Below are 18,398 nucleotides of genomic sequence, written 5' to 3'. Positions count from 1 at the left end.
TTTGACTTAAATTTCCAAGGCATTAGAGCATTGAAATGTATGTTGAATCAGTTTGAATAAAGTTGTGCCACCTTGACATCCTCTGCTTCCTGTAACATTGCCCAGTCAGTGGAGACTTGAGAAATATACATTACATGACAAGATGTTTGAACAGCTACTTATAATGGTTATTTCTTATTCCTGAATACATTGGGCAACCTCCTTAACTACAGAGGCAATCATGGTAAGTTAACTAGAATTGCTGATTTTTAAAAAGCCAGTTTTTCACATTTTCATCTTCCCCTAAGGGGTTTATAATTAAAATCCCTGAAGCATTACTTTCTGATATTTGATAGGGTATCACTTTTTAGATATTTTACAGAAATATTTGTTCTCACTGTGTACGGATAGATCTATAATTTATCAGAAATACGTTTACATTTTATGGATTCTGAGTCAATTTCTAGGTCTTTGAGTGTTCACACAGTGAAGTAATGCAGCAGAGTGTAGCTGGATGAGTCATTGAGGGATTCTTCCAAAGATAGAACATATTGTATGATAGTTTAGATAGTCAGAGATTGGCTTCTGTATAGTCACTCATTTCCTTGAAATAATGGTCTGACTTTGACAATTTCCAGGAATAAAAAAACTTTGAACTGATAAGAGAAGATATGAGAGGCATATGAGAATAAAGGAGGCAAATTTGAGGTGAAGCTGAGATAAGGTGTGCAACTTTCATTGTGGTAAAGGCAGGTCAACATGGGAGAAAGGAGAAGGACAGCATATGGATTATGTTTTCTGATGGAAATATACAGATCTAAAACTGACATCCCAAAGGAGAATGCATGAAAATATAGGATATGCAAGAAAGAATGTACTCTTTGCTGTGGTTAGGAATAGATATTAAACTCCAAGATGGAGGGAACTTTTTATTCTGACTATTCAAACTTTCTTAGATTTTGTTCTAGCCAGGCAAGACCTTATTTCTGCTACAAGGAATGTGGTCCCAGTATTATGACTGAATCTCTGCATCCTTGAAATCAGACTTAGCCATTTTTTTTTGAGTGTCAAGACAGGTATTGCTAAAGATGAGAGATGAAAGTAAATTCCCTTTGTCACTTTAGGGTGATTTTTCCTTGTATTCACTAATCTTAAGGCATCTTTAGGAAGACAAGATGTGGTGGTGAAAAAAAATCACTGTATTGGATATTAGAAGACCTAGATTTGTGTTGTGGTCTACTTCTAATCAATTAGCCACATTTTCATGGACTTTATTTGTCTGGGCCTCAGTGTCTTCATCTTTAAAGATCATATATACTGATAAAATGAAAGGCAGTGGAGGATTTTTAGTAGACAATAATTCTAGTGTCTTGTTCACTGGAACCTGAAACTCATTAACTTCTGACTCTGCATTTCATAGCTTAGCAAAAGAACTGCTATAGATTACATATAGTCACAGATCTGTGACAGGAAAAGAAATTGATCTTGTGTTTGAGTCTGCCAATTGACACAGGGCATTAAAGACATTAATTTAGATATAAGATCAAGTTGTTTTGTTTGTATGTTTGCTTCTGTGTAGTGTGGGACAAAAGGAGGCATATTAAAACTGTAAAAGAGAACAGCTTTTTAAATATATTCTAATTACTTCAAGATTTGTAATAAACTGAGGTAACGAGTGAAATAATAAAGATGAATGAGTCAAATTTTGTGTTTGTTGTCTGTTTTATCATGAAATATGTTATTCATAGACCATCAGAAAATTATAAAACATATTACTTGTTTCTTGGTTCTCCCAAGGGCCATCTCTTCTAGAGAAGAGCTGCCAATTAGAAGTGTATTCAACTTTCTTCTCGAGGTCTCTTGCCCTTGGAAGAATTCTATGATACATCAGGATATCTAGAAGGGAGACCACTATCTTGGGGCTTGGAACTCTAAAGCTAGCTTCTAAATGAAGCATTTGTGGGATCATCCGGAAGACGTTTTCTTTCCATGTACCTCATTATCTGACTTGCCTACCTGTAACAGGAACAATTCGCATTACCTTCACTGCCTTTTTGGTTTAAAGATACATTAAGATAAAGAGAATTAAAGAATCTAAGGCCCGGAAAAAAGTGAGAGTTAATAATGGCAAAACTTAGTTTTAAATACTGTCTTAAAGTTTAATTGAGCCATATGTGTAATCCTCCTCAAGTAAATGGAAATAGATTTTTCAGTAAACTGATCCAGTTGATTATTCAAACTTGTTCATTGACTATCAGTATCAGTGATAGAAGTTAAAATCAGAGATCAATAATCTTTGATTAACAGACTAAAGATGGCAATTAGGATGATTGTAAATGATCTATGGGGTAAGTCAGGGCAGGCTCACTTTGTCCAGATCTCCTCAAAACAGTTAATGCCCAGTCAGGCCCTCATTCTATGTCCATTTGGTGAACTAGGAAGAATTTCATGAATACATTAAAGCAGTTAATTCATTTATATTCAGATAATATTTCCTGGGGTCCCATCATGTGACGTTGTACAATTCTCTATGTTTGTTTTCCTTATACGTTCCACTCAATTAAAAAATTCGTGGCTTAAACTTCAGACCTCTTAGAAAACATGGAAATTATATTTATTTTTGCATCATAAAATTAGTAATAGAAGGTGTAGAAATTTGGAAAATACTAAAAAGTATAAGGAAAGAAAAGATCACATATAATCTTACATCCAGGAGTAAATGTCCTAAATATATTAATTTTTTTCTCATAAACTTTTGTATGCAAGCATTTTAACATAGATGAAATAAAACCCATATAAAATTTTATGAGAAATATTTGAATTTGAATTTTATTCCTAAAATATACATATAACACCTATAATCTTCAAATACTAATTATTTAACTATCATTCACTAGCTTTTCAACTATAGTATATTTACACAATTATAATTAGGATATACAGGATTAGGATTAGGATTAATTAGATATAATTCATCTCATTCCACATATTTTTTTCTAAGTCTTGTTAGTCTCCCAAATTATTACTTCTAATGACTACATTTTCCATTATATTGATGTTCGAACAAAGTTTTGTAAAGATTACTCTGACCCAGGGAAATGGAGTTCATTTCTTCTGGGTGTCCTATGTCTTATAAGAATATTTTTGAGGCCAGGATAATAAAAGACTGAGAGAGTGAACTAAGAAACTTTTGAGTTATCTATTCCTGGGGAGTTTTGTGAAGAGAAGGAATCTTAGGTGAGATTGTCAGAGTACTGTTAAAAGGCAGAGTTTTGGATTATTTAATTCTTTTAGTTCTTTCTTTTCTTTCGTATTTTTAAGGAAAGCACTCCTTCTTGAAGTTTTTATCACTTATACCACATAGATGGAGAATAAAAGAAATGTGACTGAATTCATTTTAATAGGTCTTACACAGAGCCCCAAAATGCAGAAACTAGTGTTTGTGGTATTTTTGGTTCTATACATGGTAATGTTCTAAGGTAACCTGCTCATTGTGGTTACCATTAGCACCAGCCACCCTCTGAACTCCCCATGTACTTCTTCCTGACCCACCTTTCCTTGATAGATGCAATTTATTTTTCTTCTTCAGCTCCTAAGCTGATTTTAGACTCCCTTAATGAGAAGAAAACTATCTCCTTTAATGGGTATATGGCTCAAGTCTAGGCAGAAAATACTTTTGGTGCTACTGAGATCATCTTGCTGATTGTGATGGTTTATGTGTACTATGATGCCGTCTTCAAACCTCTGCACTATATGACTGTCATGAGCCACAGGCTGTACATTCTCTTGCTTTGAGTAGCCTGCACACAAGAATTTCTCCATGCAACAATTCAGATCCTCTTTATAGTCTGGCTGCCTTTCTGTGTCCCCAATGTCATAGATCACTTCATGTGTGGCTTGTACCCTTTTTGAAACTTTTCTGCATGGACACTCATACCCTTGGTCTCTGCTGCTATTATCAGTGGATTCACATGCCTGTTAAACATCCTTCTCTTAGTATTCTCCTATGTGATCCTCTTGTGCTCCCTAAAGAACTATAGCTTGGAGTGGAGGCACAAAGCCCTCTCCATCTGTATCTCTCACATCACAGTAGTAGTCTTATATTTTGTGCCCTGCATATTTGTGTGTTTGTGCCCAGTGACCACTCTGACCATTGATAAAACTGTGGCTGTCTTTTATACTATAGGGACCCCTATGCTAAATCCCTAAACCATGCCCTCAGAAATGCAGGCGTGAAAAACTCTGAGGAAGCTCTGGTGGAGAAAATTGACTTCAGATAATGATAAGCAGAATCATTGAGCATTACAGATAGAAGGAATAGAGGTAATTAAGTCCAAGCCTCTTGATCTATAGATGAAGACATCAGCTCTAACAAGAGGTTGGATAATGGTTGCAGATAGCCACTTCAGCATGGAGGTAAAACTTGGACTGGAATCCAGGCTTACTTTCTCCCATGTTACACTCTTGTCATCACAACTTGCATTGTATTAACCAATAAATATTTATCTATTAACTGGGAATCTGAAATATCTTTACAAACTAAAAGGTGTGAACCTACAATGTTGGATTCTTATTAAAATAGTCTTATTAGATAACAGTGAGATGTTGATTATGACTGATAATTGAAAATAACATGTTTGATGATATCCCTTTACTTTGTGGCCTCAATATAAATTCTTTCCTTTGTGATTTTTTTTGTTCATTAAATTTTGGTTGTATAGCAGAAAGAGATACTATTTATCAAATGCCCATAAGGATGACATTGTATTAGGTATTTTTATATTATATCAGTCAGGGTCCAATCAGGAGACACACCACATAGTAATTTGAACATGGAAAGTTTACATACAATTATAAACTATATCAGGGCATTAGCTAGAAAGGTATAATGAGTACTCTAAAGAATGTCCTGAGGGGCCGGTCCAGTGGCGCAGTGGTTAAGTGTGTACGTTCTGCTTTGGACATGGCACCACATGGCAAGCCATGCTGTGGCAGGCATCCCACGTATAAAGAGGAGGAAGATGGGCATGGATGTTAGCTCGGGATCAGTCTTCCTCGGAAAAAAGAGGAGGATTGGCAGATGTTAGCTCAGGGCTAAACTTCCTCAAAAAAAAAAAAAAAAAAAGAATGCCCTGAGCCTGAGAAATAAATATCCAAGGAGGGATCCTATTTAGAAGGTGGAACTCCTCCCCAAGGCTGGGATTCCAATCTCTCGGAGAAAGTCTATTTGTTATCCACTGAATAGTAGAGGTTTACTGTGTTGTCATGGGTCAGAACTAGTTCCTAGTAACTGGACAGAGCCTTGCAGGCAAGAAAAAGCCTGGGAAGCTAGGAGCATATCACTGTGGTGCTGCTGGTCTGAGCTGATGTGCAAACAACTGTGGCTTGGACTGGCAAACAGGAAACAAACCTCTAGGGTACAGGTGGACCAACGCTGACAGGAAAAAAAACTCTACTATGGCATAGCTTAGCCATGTTGGGAAACTGATCTCGTGGGTTTCTGTAGATTTACTGGAATCTGACTGCGGAGGTGCCACTGAAACTCAGTGGGAAACTGTTCATGGAGGTATCAGCGTCAGCACCACTAGATGTCTCTCCTGCTCCCCAACTTCTCTGGAAAAAGAAAACACACTGTTGGAAGCTACATCATCAGAGCAAGATGAAAAGAGAAGCAAATTCAAGAGGCCATTCCTAAGACCACTGTCAATAAACCGTTTTTTAAAAATGTTTTCTTCTAGTAGCTTTATGGCTTCAGGTCTTACATTTAAGTAATCTCATTTGAATTGACTTTTGTATGTGGTATAAGATAAGAGTCCAATTTCATCCTTTTGCATGTGAATATCCAGTTTCTACAGTATCATTTATTGAAAAGATTATTATTTCCCCATTAAGAAGTCTTGGCACCCTTGTCAAATATTAATTGACTGTATATGCAAGGGTTTATTTCTGGGTTCTCAATTCTGTTTCATTGGTCAATGTGCTTGTTTTATGCCTGTACCATACTGTTTTGATTACTATAGCTTTGAAATGTAGTTTGAAATCAGGAAGTTAAAGCATGATGCCTTCAGCTTTGTTCTCCTTTCTCAGGATTGGTTTGGTTACTCAGGTCTTTGGTGATTTTACACAAGATTTAGGATTGTTTGTTTGATTACGGTGAAAAATGTCATTCGAATTTTGATAGGGATTTCATTGAATCTACAGATGGTTTTTGGTACTTTGCACATTTTAACAATATTAATTCTTCCAATCCATGAACACAGAGTATCTTTCCATTTATTTGTGACTTTTTCAATTTCTTTCATGGATATCTTATAGTTTTCAGTGTAGAGATATTTCACTTCCTTGGTTAAATTTATTCCTAAATATTTTATTGTGTTTGATGCTACTGTATATGGGATTATTGTCTTGATTTCTTTTTCATATAGTTTATTGTTAGCGTAAAGAAATAAAAGCAATTTTTGTTTTGGGTAGAGTTTTTAGGGTTTTCTACATCTATGGTCATGTTATCTGCAAGCAGATAATTTTAATTCTTTCCTTGCTTTTTCTTTCCTTCTTTTTTTTTTTTTTTTTGTCTGTTCTTGCTAGTACTTCTAGTACTATGTTGAATAGAAGTGGTGAAAGCTGACTTCCTCATCTTGTTTCATATCTTAGAGGAAAAGCTGTCAGTTTTTCCCAATTGATTATCCTGTTAGCTGTGGGCTTTTCATAAATGGTCTTTATTGTATTGAGGAAATTGCTTTCCTTTTTTTGTGAGGAAGATTGACCCTGAGCTGACATCCATTGCCAATCCTCCTCTATTTTGCTTGAGGAAGAGTAGCCCTGAGCTAACATCTGTGCAAATCTTCCTCTCTTTCGTATGTGGGAGCCCCCACAGCCTGGCTGGTGAGTGGAATTTGTCCACACCCAGGATTCAAACTGGGGATCTGAGGCAGTGAACCCCGGGACTCTGGAGTGGAGCATGTGGAACTTTAACCACTTGGCCGTGGGGCCAGCCCCAGAAATTTCCTTATAAATCTGTTTTGCTGAGAATTTTTATCATGAAAGAGTGTTGAACTTAGTCAAATGCTTTTCCTGTATCTATTAAGATGATAATGTGGTTAGCTTTCATTCTGTTAATGTATATATCACATTGATTTACATATTTAACCAATCTTGTATCCCAGCAATTAATCCTAATTGGTCTTGGTGTATAATCCTTTGGATGTGTTGAATTCAGATTGATAGCATTTTACTAAGATATATTTCTTATTAGTAATGGTTGAACAATACATTTTTTGAGTCCTTGCATGTCCAAAAATGTATTTATTTTATTTTTATATTTGAATTCTATATTGCATGGCATAGAGTTAAATGTTACAGTTATTTTCCATTAAGAACATTAAAGACTTTTCCATTAAATCCCAATTCCTAGTGTTGTGGACAAAAAGTCTGATGCCAGTCTGATTTTTATTTCCCTCATAGCCTGTTTTTATTTTACAGATTTAGTATCCTAGTACTGAATTCTTAGTAATATACAAATTGATATTTTTAGAGTTCTGTTTTGGTGGTCAATCTTTTTTGGTTTTTTCCTAAAGATATAAAATGGCTAGGGATGTTTTCAGAGACCACTGATGTCTGCTCATGGTTGACCAAATCACACTCTCCCTTGGTAATGTGTAATACTTGTGTGGCTTTAATTGCCATCTATATTCTGAAGGCTCCTACATTTCTCTGACCTACATCTTTCTGAACATCAGAAACATATATTCAATTGTATACAGCTACTTGAATCTCATTCAGCACATTAAAAACAGATTAATCTTCTCTCTGTTCCATCTATCCAGTAAGCTAAACCAGAAACTGGATGTTACCCATGACTTTTCTATCTCTAACATCTGCTGTCAAGTTCTTTTGTTTATAACTCCTAAATATTTCTAAACCCTTCTCTATCTCTCTGTTAGTTTGGGTTCACTAGATGCAAACCCTGAGATGGCTATTTTTATGAAAGTGATTTGTAAGTAGAAAGGGTTGAATAAAGCTGACTATTGTAAAGGAAAGAAAAGATGTGGTCACAAATGGATTCCAGTTTTAACCTGCAGCTACAGGAGCTCTGGAGTATACATTGTACCACTGAACTGGTTCCATCTTGAAGCAAGGGGACCAGGCATTTTTACTCCCACTCCAGTCATTCATTGGCCACTGGTAGGTCCTGGGATGGTGAGGCTATGAGATGTTAACAGCCCAAGCACACAACAGCAGGGGACCTGGGTGCACTCTTGGTGATAGGAATTAGGGCTGGACACAGCAGTGTCCACCAAACTCAACATCTTCACTAGAACCACCAGAGGTCAGTCCTCCACACTTTCACACCCAAATCATTACAGTAACCTCCTAACTGCTCTCCTATCAGTCTTGTTGCCTGCAAACCGTTTCCCATACTGTAACTAGAGTTATCATTCTAAAACTCAAATCTAACTGTTTAAAAAAAACCTCAAATCTTTCACTAGGTTAAAAATGTTTGCAATGTTCTTTCCATAGTACTTAGTATTGAGACTTAACACAATTATGAAACCTGTTTTGATCTTACCCATCCTTGTCACTGCAGTTTCATGTCTTGCCCTTTACCCCTTTACAAGCTCAGTGTTCAGAAACAGTAGGACATTCAATACATAATTTTTGCATGAAAGGATGAATTAATAGCCATAGCCATATTAAATTAATTAGGTTTTCTGTGTACCCTTTTTTACCTCCTAGAATTTGCTGTATATTCCATCTCCTAGGACACTCTCCTTCCATCTCATGCCTGTTCACTCTGCCAACCAACTTCTTTTAATCCATGCAGTCCTATTTTTGATGTCTTTTCATGTAGGAATCTTTTCCTGAGCCTGCAGGTGTTTTTTGTCTGTTACCCCAGTGTGGTTTCATAGCACCCTGTAGTTCCACTATTTTTATCACTTATAACACTGTTGTAATTTTCTGCTCCCTCCTGTGAGTTTTTCAATGGATACTAAGCTCTGTGAAGGCAAAACTTAAGTCTCTTTTTATTCACCACTGAAGCCTCAGCAGCTATCAATGTGCCTGATACGTTCCTTGGGCTCAAAAATATTTGTTGATAATGAATGAAGAATGGAGGAGTGAAAGGAATATATTTATCCTGAAGTTGCTTTCTGCATATATGGAGTAAGCTATTTTTAAAAACAGCTTTCAGTAATGAAATGTTACCAAAAAAGTAATCTGGTTACCAGAAAAGTATAATATAAACCACTCATATTAATAAGATAATAAATTATCCTCAGAGCAAGGAGAATATTAAGTTAAACTATTTGCTGATATGCTGAAAATTGTGTTTTCAATTTCTTTCTCATCCTCAGTTTAAGCAAGAGTAAAAACAAACTGTGTTTCCCCCAAGGGTTCTAGGCAAAATTCTCCTTAGGGATGAATCAGATAAAAGTAGAAAAGAATGTCTCTGGCTCCAGTACCACTTTTTTGCTCTTAATTTATTGAATTTATTCACTTTCCTTTATACTTTCATTTATTCATTCAATATTTATTGGGCACCAGACATTTTTCTACCTTGTGGAAGGTAGTATTACATAACAGGCAAGTACATTAAAGGGAAGGCTGTATATTTAATAAGTATAGATTCCTGTTTTACCTCAAAATATTTTTTATTTGAATCACTACTATTTCAGATGGGTTATCAGCATAAGATGGCTGATATGAGCAATACAAAAGGATTCTGAAGCTTACAAGGAAGTTTGGAAATATGGTATAGTCTTCATTACCTACCCCTCAGAGGTTAAATAGTCAAAGGTTTTACAGCCCTAAAGTAGTTACATACCATAATGTTACAGGCAACATGAGGCAATCAATTGTGATATGTAAAAACAAGCACAGTTATTAATGAAAAAGTATTAGATTAAACCATTATATGTTTTGTGTCCATCACAGTCCATGCATCAATTAATGGTAACAGTATAATTAACTGACCTTTCTATCATTTTGTCTGATAGTTAACAGCAGTTAAGCACATGATCTGGGAAATCAGTCAATTCTGGTTAATGGCTTTCCAATAGATTTGTTATAATACCTTCCCCTTTCTGTCATTTTCATCACCTGTAAAATGTTGATGATAGCACTCCTTACCTACTTGGATTTCTTCAGAAATTACTGGTCAATTACAATAAATGTTATTAGAAGGATAGCCTGTGAATCCATATACATGGTTGAAGGCAATAAATCTAAAGTCTAATTTGATAGCATTTTCTAAATATGGAAAGAGTGGTCTTGGGTTATGTTTTTCTCTCTTTTCCTGTACCTATTTCTGCTCTACTCAATGCAGAATCTATGATTCACAGCTGATAATTTTCTTCTTTATTCCACAAGTGTACCTTACTGAGATAATCTACAATGTCCTTTTGGCTCTTGCCTCAGTTGAATCAATGTTGGTCTCCAGGCACATTTATTTCTCACATGAAATAGCTTTCCTATGACATAACTTCCCAATAGCATTTTTCATCTGGGCATTTCTCAAGGTATAGATTAAGGGATTTAACGTGGGAGTTATGATATTGTAGGATACAGCAACTGCTTTATCAATCAATACAGTAGCTGAGGGTCTCATGTACACAAATATACAGGGCACAAAGAATAAGATGACCACTGTGATGTGGGAGGCACAGGTGGAGAGGGCTTTGCGCCTTGCCTCCAAGTTGTAGGTCCTTAGGGAGTGCAGAATGACCACATAGGAGACCACCAAGAGGAGGAAGTTTAACAGGCAGATGAATCCACTGTTGGCAGCAACAAAGAGCCCTAGAGTGTGTGTATCAGTGCAGGCAAGATTAAGCAAAGGATTCAGATCACACATAAAGTGATCTATGATGTTAGGGCCACAGAAGGGTAATCGGAAGATGAAGAGGATCTGTATGGTTGCATGAAGAAATCCTCCCACCCACACCACTCCCACTAGCAGGACACAAACATGCCGATTCATTATAATCGTGTAGTGCAAGGGCTTGCAGATGGCTACATAGCGGTCATAGGCCATCACAATGAGCAGGATGCTCTCAGCACCTCCAAAAAAATGTTCCCCAAATATTTGGGTCATGCATTCATTGAATAGGATGGTCTTCTTTTCATGGAGTGAGTCTATGATCTGTTTGGGGATACTGACAGAGGGAAAGCAGGCATCAATAAAGGAGAGATAGGCCAGGAAAAAATACATGGGAGACCTCAATGATAAGCTGGTGGTAATGGTGACCATGATGAGGACATTTCCTATCACAGTGGCGATGTAAATGACAAAAATCACAGCAAAGATGATTTTTTGCATCTTTGGATTCTCTGTGAACCCCAGTAGAACAAACTCTGTTACATTGTTCCGATTTTCCATGTGTTTCATGTGATGGTTAATTAAATTACCTGAAAAGAAAACAATTTTTATTAATGCTACCTTGAATAATTGAACTTTCCATTCTACCATGTAATAAATTATTGGACTTTATTTAGTTTTGAATTCTTTAGCCTGTTGTGTGTGTGTGTGTGTGTGTGTGTGTGTGTGTGTGTGTGTTTGTGCATTGGAAATAAAGACTATGAGAGAGTTCTGGAAGATTACTCCAATTGCCTCCAATGGGAAGTCTTTGCTAAGGTTATAGACATTAGGAATTTTATTAACAGATAGGCAGGAGAATACCTGTGCACACTTAATCATCCCAGATGACTAAGAGGCTAACTTGAAGTAGTAGATTGCACACACACTTACATCCAAGCCTATAAAGGAGGTAGAAGATTGATGTAAAGTCCATAAATGCAAAGCTACAGAATTTTTCCTTTAATCTGTAGGAAATGGGAAACCACAGAAGGTTATTGAGAATATGATTGGAAGGATGACGAGGAATTTGAAGAAGAGGGATTGTTGGATATTATTCTAGTAAAGATCTTTGTGTGCCTTCGATGAAATGGGCTGAGGGTCAGTAAAGGGGTGGAAGGCAGACACAGGAACCGCAGTAGCAGACTATTTATAATAGTTGAATAAGAAGTTACAGGGCATTGGTAATAAGAATGTAAAGAATGGAAACAAGAGCTACTTAAAAGTAGTCATAATGCATGTTTCCTAAATCCAATGATATTAAAATACCTAATAATATATACTTTTAAAAGTTTGATGGCTAGTGATGATATAGTAGCAAATGTTTGCACACATGATCCCTTTTCATATGATAACAACCTGTGTTGTTCGTATTACATCATCCATTTTTCAGATGAGGAAGAAATCTCAGAGACTAATAATAACTATAGTAGCAATGATAATATTACCTAAAACTTACTGAACACTTAATGTGCTTTAAGTGTTTTTGCAGACATTTATTTAATCCTCACTACAAACCTACCAGATGGTTACCACTATCATTTTTATAGTTATTTTTCACATTAGGAAATAGAAGCACAGAGAGGTTAAGGATCTTGGCCAAGGTCAAGCAGCTAATAAAGGGCAGAACCAAGATTGGATCAGATTATACTTGTTAATTTTTTCCCTCCAAATGCTTAACCTATATGCCCTATGTTGTTACATTATAATAAACAATATTGAACTAGTAACCTTTTTTGTTATAAGCATAATAATTATAATTACTTTAATACTACTTCAGAGGCAAGATTATATGGAGAAATTCTATCAGCTCACACACAACATACATGCACTGACATATTGGAACTCCAAAACGTTAAGAAAAATGTGATACTGCTTTCATTGAACAACCCTTTTATTCTGGCCTCTCCATGATCTCCAGATATTCCTTCTTACATCTCCCTTCAAAACATGGACTCCAAAAGATATTAAAAACAATTTTCTGAATGGTTAAGTGTATTGGTTTAAGAATCAAAAAGATCAGATTAGAATTCTAGTTCTTCTACTTGCAATATCTTTGCTGGGGTATATTACTTTGGCACCTTACATTCCTAGTTTTCTCATCTATAAAGTGAGAATAATAATATCCACCTCACAGGCTGCTTTGATATTTATTTGAGGGAACAGATATGAAACATAAACCACAATATTTGGGGCACACATAGAACTTTCATTTTATGACTGTGTATGCACCTAGGAGATAGGAAGAATCGACTGTTTGATCAATAATACAGAGAAACACTTTATGCAATGAGCTCAGGAAGAATTGTCTCCAACTTTGCTCTCAAAGAATCCACAGAGATTGATATTATACAGAGCAGTAGATCTTGGGAGGTATTCTCCATGTTTGTGCTTGGACTAAACAGTTGATGGTTTATGTCATTTAATATTCATATTTATGTCTTTTGTGTATGTTCAGTGTACTCAATTTTTTGTCTATTAGTCTGATGATTAATCTTGTTATTAAAGGATATGTCTCATGGGAAAAGTATGATATCTTCTATCAGACAGCTGAGTCCTACAGTTTGCTTAACTTCTATGAGCCTCAAAATTTTCAACTGTCAAATTAGGTTAATGATAATTATGAATTATCTTTTGAAGAATTAGGATGAGGATGAAATACTCTCTTATTATATCTGAAAAATGTTGAAAAATAATGAGTACTATGTATGGAAAGTAGCAATCTTTAATAAGCATCAGCACTATTGAAAAACTTACCTTAGTGATCTTAGATGATCTCAATGACGTTTGGGGGTGTCCAGAAATAATTCCATATTTAAACTAACCGCCTCTTGTAATAAGTAACTTTCAATATGAAGTATATGTCACACTTGGAAAAAGCCTATTCAGATACTTAACTACCAAATGAATACTTGTTAAGAAATTGTATACATTGAACATGTGCAATTTATTTTGATATATCAATTTATCACAACAAACCTGTTTAAAAAAGTGTTCATATGAGTCTAAATCTTTCCATCTAGCCTAAAGCCTCAAAAGTTATTCATAGAAAACCTGCTTGAAGCATGTTTTCTAGTTTTGGCTTTGGAAAGGATTCACTTGAAACACTGTGGAGAAATTATCTTCTGTACATGGCTCTGGTCCAAAGGGCAAGAGGCAGATAGTGTGAAGAAAACACATTCTAAGTGTTTACTCTGCCCATGATGAATCTTGGTCTGGACAGGTGAACAAAGCAAAAACATTTTCACCTTTCCCTGTAGAGATATTTAAAAAGGTTTCCATAAAGCTTCAAAGAACTTGTCTTGTAGCTACTACTTTCTCTCCCAGGAATTAATTATCTCCATTGCTGGAAAGGCTTTGTATTAGAAACAGGTATTCTGGAGAGACATGTTTGAGAAACATTCATTCTTGAGTGGGGAATTATATTCTCTACACTTGGAGGCTAAGTATGTAGGAGTCCCATTGCTCTATCTGAAACTGAGTTGTTAAGAATGTTGAATGTCATGTGAATAGCAGGGTAATATGAAGGCGGCATAATTACAATACGTGGAGCTGTGATGTAGTTTCCCTGTTGACTCAGGTCACAGAAGAGTTTTTGTTTTCTTATCAATATTAAACATTTATTGGAAAACCATATTGATTGTATGAGAGCTAGATCAGTGAGAGCATAAAGTTAATGGCGGCCATTTTAAAGTTCTTAAAACTAAAAGCTGTTTTTATTTTTTTTTTGCCCAGATTTGTTGAAATGTCATGGACAAATAAAATTATGTATATTTAGGTGTATAACGATCTTTTAAAATTGATGCCATAATAGTTTATAATATTGTGAAATTTCAGGTGTATATTATTTTTGTCAGTCACCATATAAATGTGCCCCTTCATGCCTTGTGCCCACCCCCCAAACCCCCTTCCCTTCTGGTAACCACTAAACTCTTCTGTTTGTTTGTGTGTTAATTCATCTTCTACATATGAGTGAAGTAATACGGTGTTTGTCCTTTTCTGTCATGCTTATTTCACTTGCATAATACCCTCAAGGTCCATCTAAGTTGTTGCAAATAGGACAATTTTGTCTATTTTATGGCTGAGTAGTATTCCATTGTATATTTATATACCACATCCTCTTTATCCAATCATCAATCAATAGGCACTTAGGTTGCTTCCATGTCTTGGCTATAGTGAATACTGCGATGAACATGGGGGTGCATAAGTCTCTTTCAATTGCTGATTTCAAGTTATTTGGATAAATACCTAGTAGTGATATAGCTGGATCATATGGTATTTCTATTTTTAATTTTTTGAGAAATCTCCATGCTGTTTTCCATAGCGGCTGTACTGGTTTGCATTCCCACCAGCAGTGTATGAAGGTTCCCTTTTCTCCACATCCTCTCCAACATTTGTTCTTCTATTTTGGTGACTATTGCAACAGGTGTAAGTTGATATCTTAGTGTAGTTTAGATTCACATTTCCCTGATGATTAGTAATATTGAACATCTTTTCATGTGGCTGTTGTCTATCTGTATAGCTTCTTTGGAAAAATGTCTGTTTATATCCTCTGCCCATTTTTTCACTGGGTTGTTTTTTTGTTTTTCAGTCATGTGAGTTTTTTTATATATTTTGGAGATTAATCCCTTGTCAGATGTACGATTTGCAAATATTTTCTCCCAGTTGTGGGTGGTCTTTTCATTTTGTTCCTGGTTTACTTTTCCTTGCAGAAGTTCATTAGTCTGATGAAGTCCCACTTGTTTATTTTTTCTTCCATTTCCCTTGTCTGAGTAGACATGGTATTTGAAAAGATCCTTCTAAGACCAAGGTTAAAGAGTTTACTCTGTATCTTTTCTTCTGGCGTTTTATGGTTTCAGATCATACATTCAAGCCTTTGATCCATTTGGAGTTAATTTTGGTGCATAATGAAAGATAATGGTCTCTTTTCATTCTTTTGTGTGTGGCTGTTTTTCCAACAGCATTTAATGAAGAGTCTTTCCTATCTTTATGTTATGTTCTTAGCAGCTTTGTCGAAGATTGGTTCTCTGTAGATGTGTGGTTTTATTTCTGGGATTTAAATTATGTTCCTTTGATCTTGTGTCTGTTTTTGTACCAGTACCATGCTGTTCTGATTACTATACCCTTGTAGTATATTTTAATTCAGGGGTTGTGATACCTCTGCCTTTGTTCGTTTTTCTCAGGATTGCTTTAGCTATTTGGAGTCTTGTGCTGCCTCATATGAGTTTTAGGATTCTTTGTTCTATTTCCATGAAGAATGTCAATGGGATTCTGATAGGGATTACATTGAATCTGTAGATTGCTTTGGGTAGTATGGACATTTTAATTATATTTATTATTCCAATCCATGTGCATGGAATAATGTCTTATAGCTTTCATTGCATAGGTCTTACACCTCCTTGGTTAAATTTATTCCTAGATATTTTATTCTTTTTGCTGCAATTGTAAATTGGATTGTATTCTTGAATTCTCTTTCTCTTAGTTCATTATTAGAGTGAAGAAATGCAACCTGTTTTTTGTAAATTGATTTTGTAACCTACAAACGTTCTCTACTTTTTCATTATTTCTAATATTTTTCTGATGGATTCTTTAGGATTTTCCGTATATACAATAATGTTTTCTGCAAACTATAAATCAACTACAAGAAAAAAGCTGGGAAAGTGGACAGCTTTTTTCTTGTAGTTGATTTCTAGTTACATAGCATTATAGTTGGAAAAGGTGCTTGATATGATTTCAATATTCTAAAATGTATTGATTCTTGCCTTGTTTCCCAACATATGCTCTATCCTTGAGAATGTTCCATGTGCACTTGAGTAGAATTTGTATTCTGTTGTTATTGGATGGAGTGTTCTATATATATCTGATAAGTCCACCAGTTCTAGTTTATCATTTAAATCCAGTATTTCCATTTTGACTTTCTGTCTGGATGATCTATCCATTGATGTAAGTGGGATGTTGGGGGCCCCTAATATTAGTGTGTTCTTGTTAGTATCTTTAGGTTTATTAATGATAGGTTTGTGTACTTTGGTACTCCTGTGTCGATGCATATATATTTTTAAGTGTTATGTCTTCTTGCTGGAGTGTCCCTTTTATCATTGTATACTGCCCCTCTATGTCTCTCATTATTTGTTTTGCCTTGAAGTTTACTTTGTCTGATATAAATATGGCAACACTTGCTTTCTTTTATTTGCCATTAGTATCATCTTCCTTCCCATCACTCTGAGCCTCTGGTTGCCTTTCGAACTGAGATGTGTTTCCTGGATGCAGCATATTGTTGGGTCTTGCTTTTTAATCCATCACTGCATTCTGTGTCTTTTGATTGGAGTATTAAATCCATTTACATTTAGAGTTATTATTGATATATGAGTGCTTAATTATGGCATTTTATGACTCATTTTGGATGTCTTATGCATTTCCCTTGTTTCTCGTACCATATCGTTCAGACTATGTATTCACTTTTGTAGTTCTCTATGATGGTTTTTTAGTTTTCTCTTTGCTTATTATTTGTGTCTCTATTCTAATTATTTGTTTAGTGATTACCATGAAGTTTGTATAAAAAAATCTCATATACGAGATAGTCTATTTTCTGATAGCCTCTTTTTCCCTTAGGCTTAGCTGATTCCATGTCTTTCCTCTTCCTCTTCTAAGTTATTATTGTCACAACTTATTCCATCTTGTGTTGTTAGTTTGTGGTTAAAAATGATGAGGTTGTATTTGTTTTTTATGTTTTCCTTCCCTTTATCTTTAATGTTATAATTAAGTGTTTGCTAACCAGTTGTGATAGAGTGCTACAATTTTCTTACTCTATGTATTTATCACCTTGCTAAAGGCTCTGTAACCCCTTTCCTTTTTTTTCAGATATGAGGGACTTCTTGAGCATTTCTTATAGGGGGAGGCTTGTGGCAATGAACTCCCTTAGGTTTTTGTTTATCAGGGCAAGTTTTTATTTCTCTATCATATCTGGAGGCTATTTTCGCTGGATACAGCATTGTTGGCTGAAAATTTTTGTCTTTCAGTATTTTGAATATATCACTCCACTCTCTCCTAGTCTGTAATGTTTCTACTGAGAAATTTGCTGAAAGCCTGATAGGGGTTCCCTTGCAAGTTTTCTTCTGCCTCACTTCCCATAATATTTTTTGTTTGTCATCGGCTTTAGTCACCATTACTACTATTTGCTTTGGAGAAGGTCTTTTTATGTCGATATCATTAAGAGTTCTAATAGCTTCCTTCAGTTGTATTTCCAGCTCCTTCCCCATGTTCAGATAGTTCACAGTTATTATTTCTTTGAACAAGCTTTCTGCCACCAGGATTGATTTCTAGGTGGTCATTTACCTTCTGGTCTGGAGTAAAAAATAGAAAATGAGGTGAGGTTCCACAAGGATATAAAATTCAAGAGAAGCATGTAATTCTAAAGATAAGGTTTTGCTGAAGATTCTATGATGAAATAAGCTTCATGAATAGTATTGTAACTATCATTATATATTAAATAATATATAAAGATATTTATTTTTATTTAAAGATTATTATATATAATAATTTATAAATATTATTAGAATTATACTTATTATAATAA

The 18,398-nt window shown here is 35.3% G+C and overlaps 1 protein-coding gene across 1 annotated transcript; it reads right to left on the bottom strand.

The window, feature by feature from the left end:
• Window positions 1-10,420: 10,420 nt before the first annotated feature.
• On the bottom strand, window positions 10,421-11,359 carry LOC124232731 (olfactory receptor 4C46-like). The gene has a single exon (XM_046649656.1). The coding sequence runs from the start codon at window positions 11,357-11,359 to the stop codon at window positions 10,421-10,423; it is 939 nt and encodes a 312-aa protein (XP_046505612.1).
• Between the last annotated feature and the right edge of the window lie 7,039 nt (window positions 11,360-18,398).

The sequence above is a fragment of the Equus quagga genome, unplaced genomic scaffold (assembly GCF_021613505.1).
Source record: "Equus quagga isolate Etosha38 unplaced genomic scaffold, UCLA_HA_Equagga_1.0 1100_RagTag, whole genome shotgun sequence".
In the NCBI taxonomy this organism is placed as follows: Eukaryota; Metazoa; Chordata; class Mammalia; order Perissodactyla; family Equidae; genus Equus; species Equus quagga.
The sequence above is the reverse complement of the archived record's forward strand: the minus strand, read 5'-3'. Positions and strand labels throughout refer to the sequence as shown.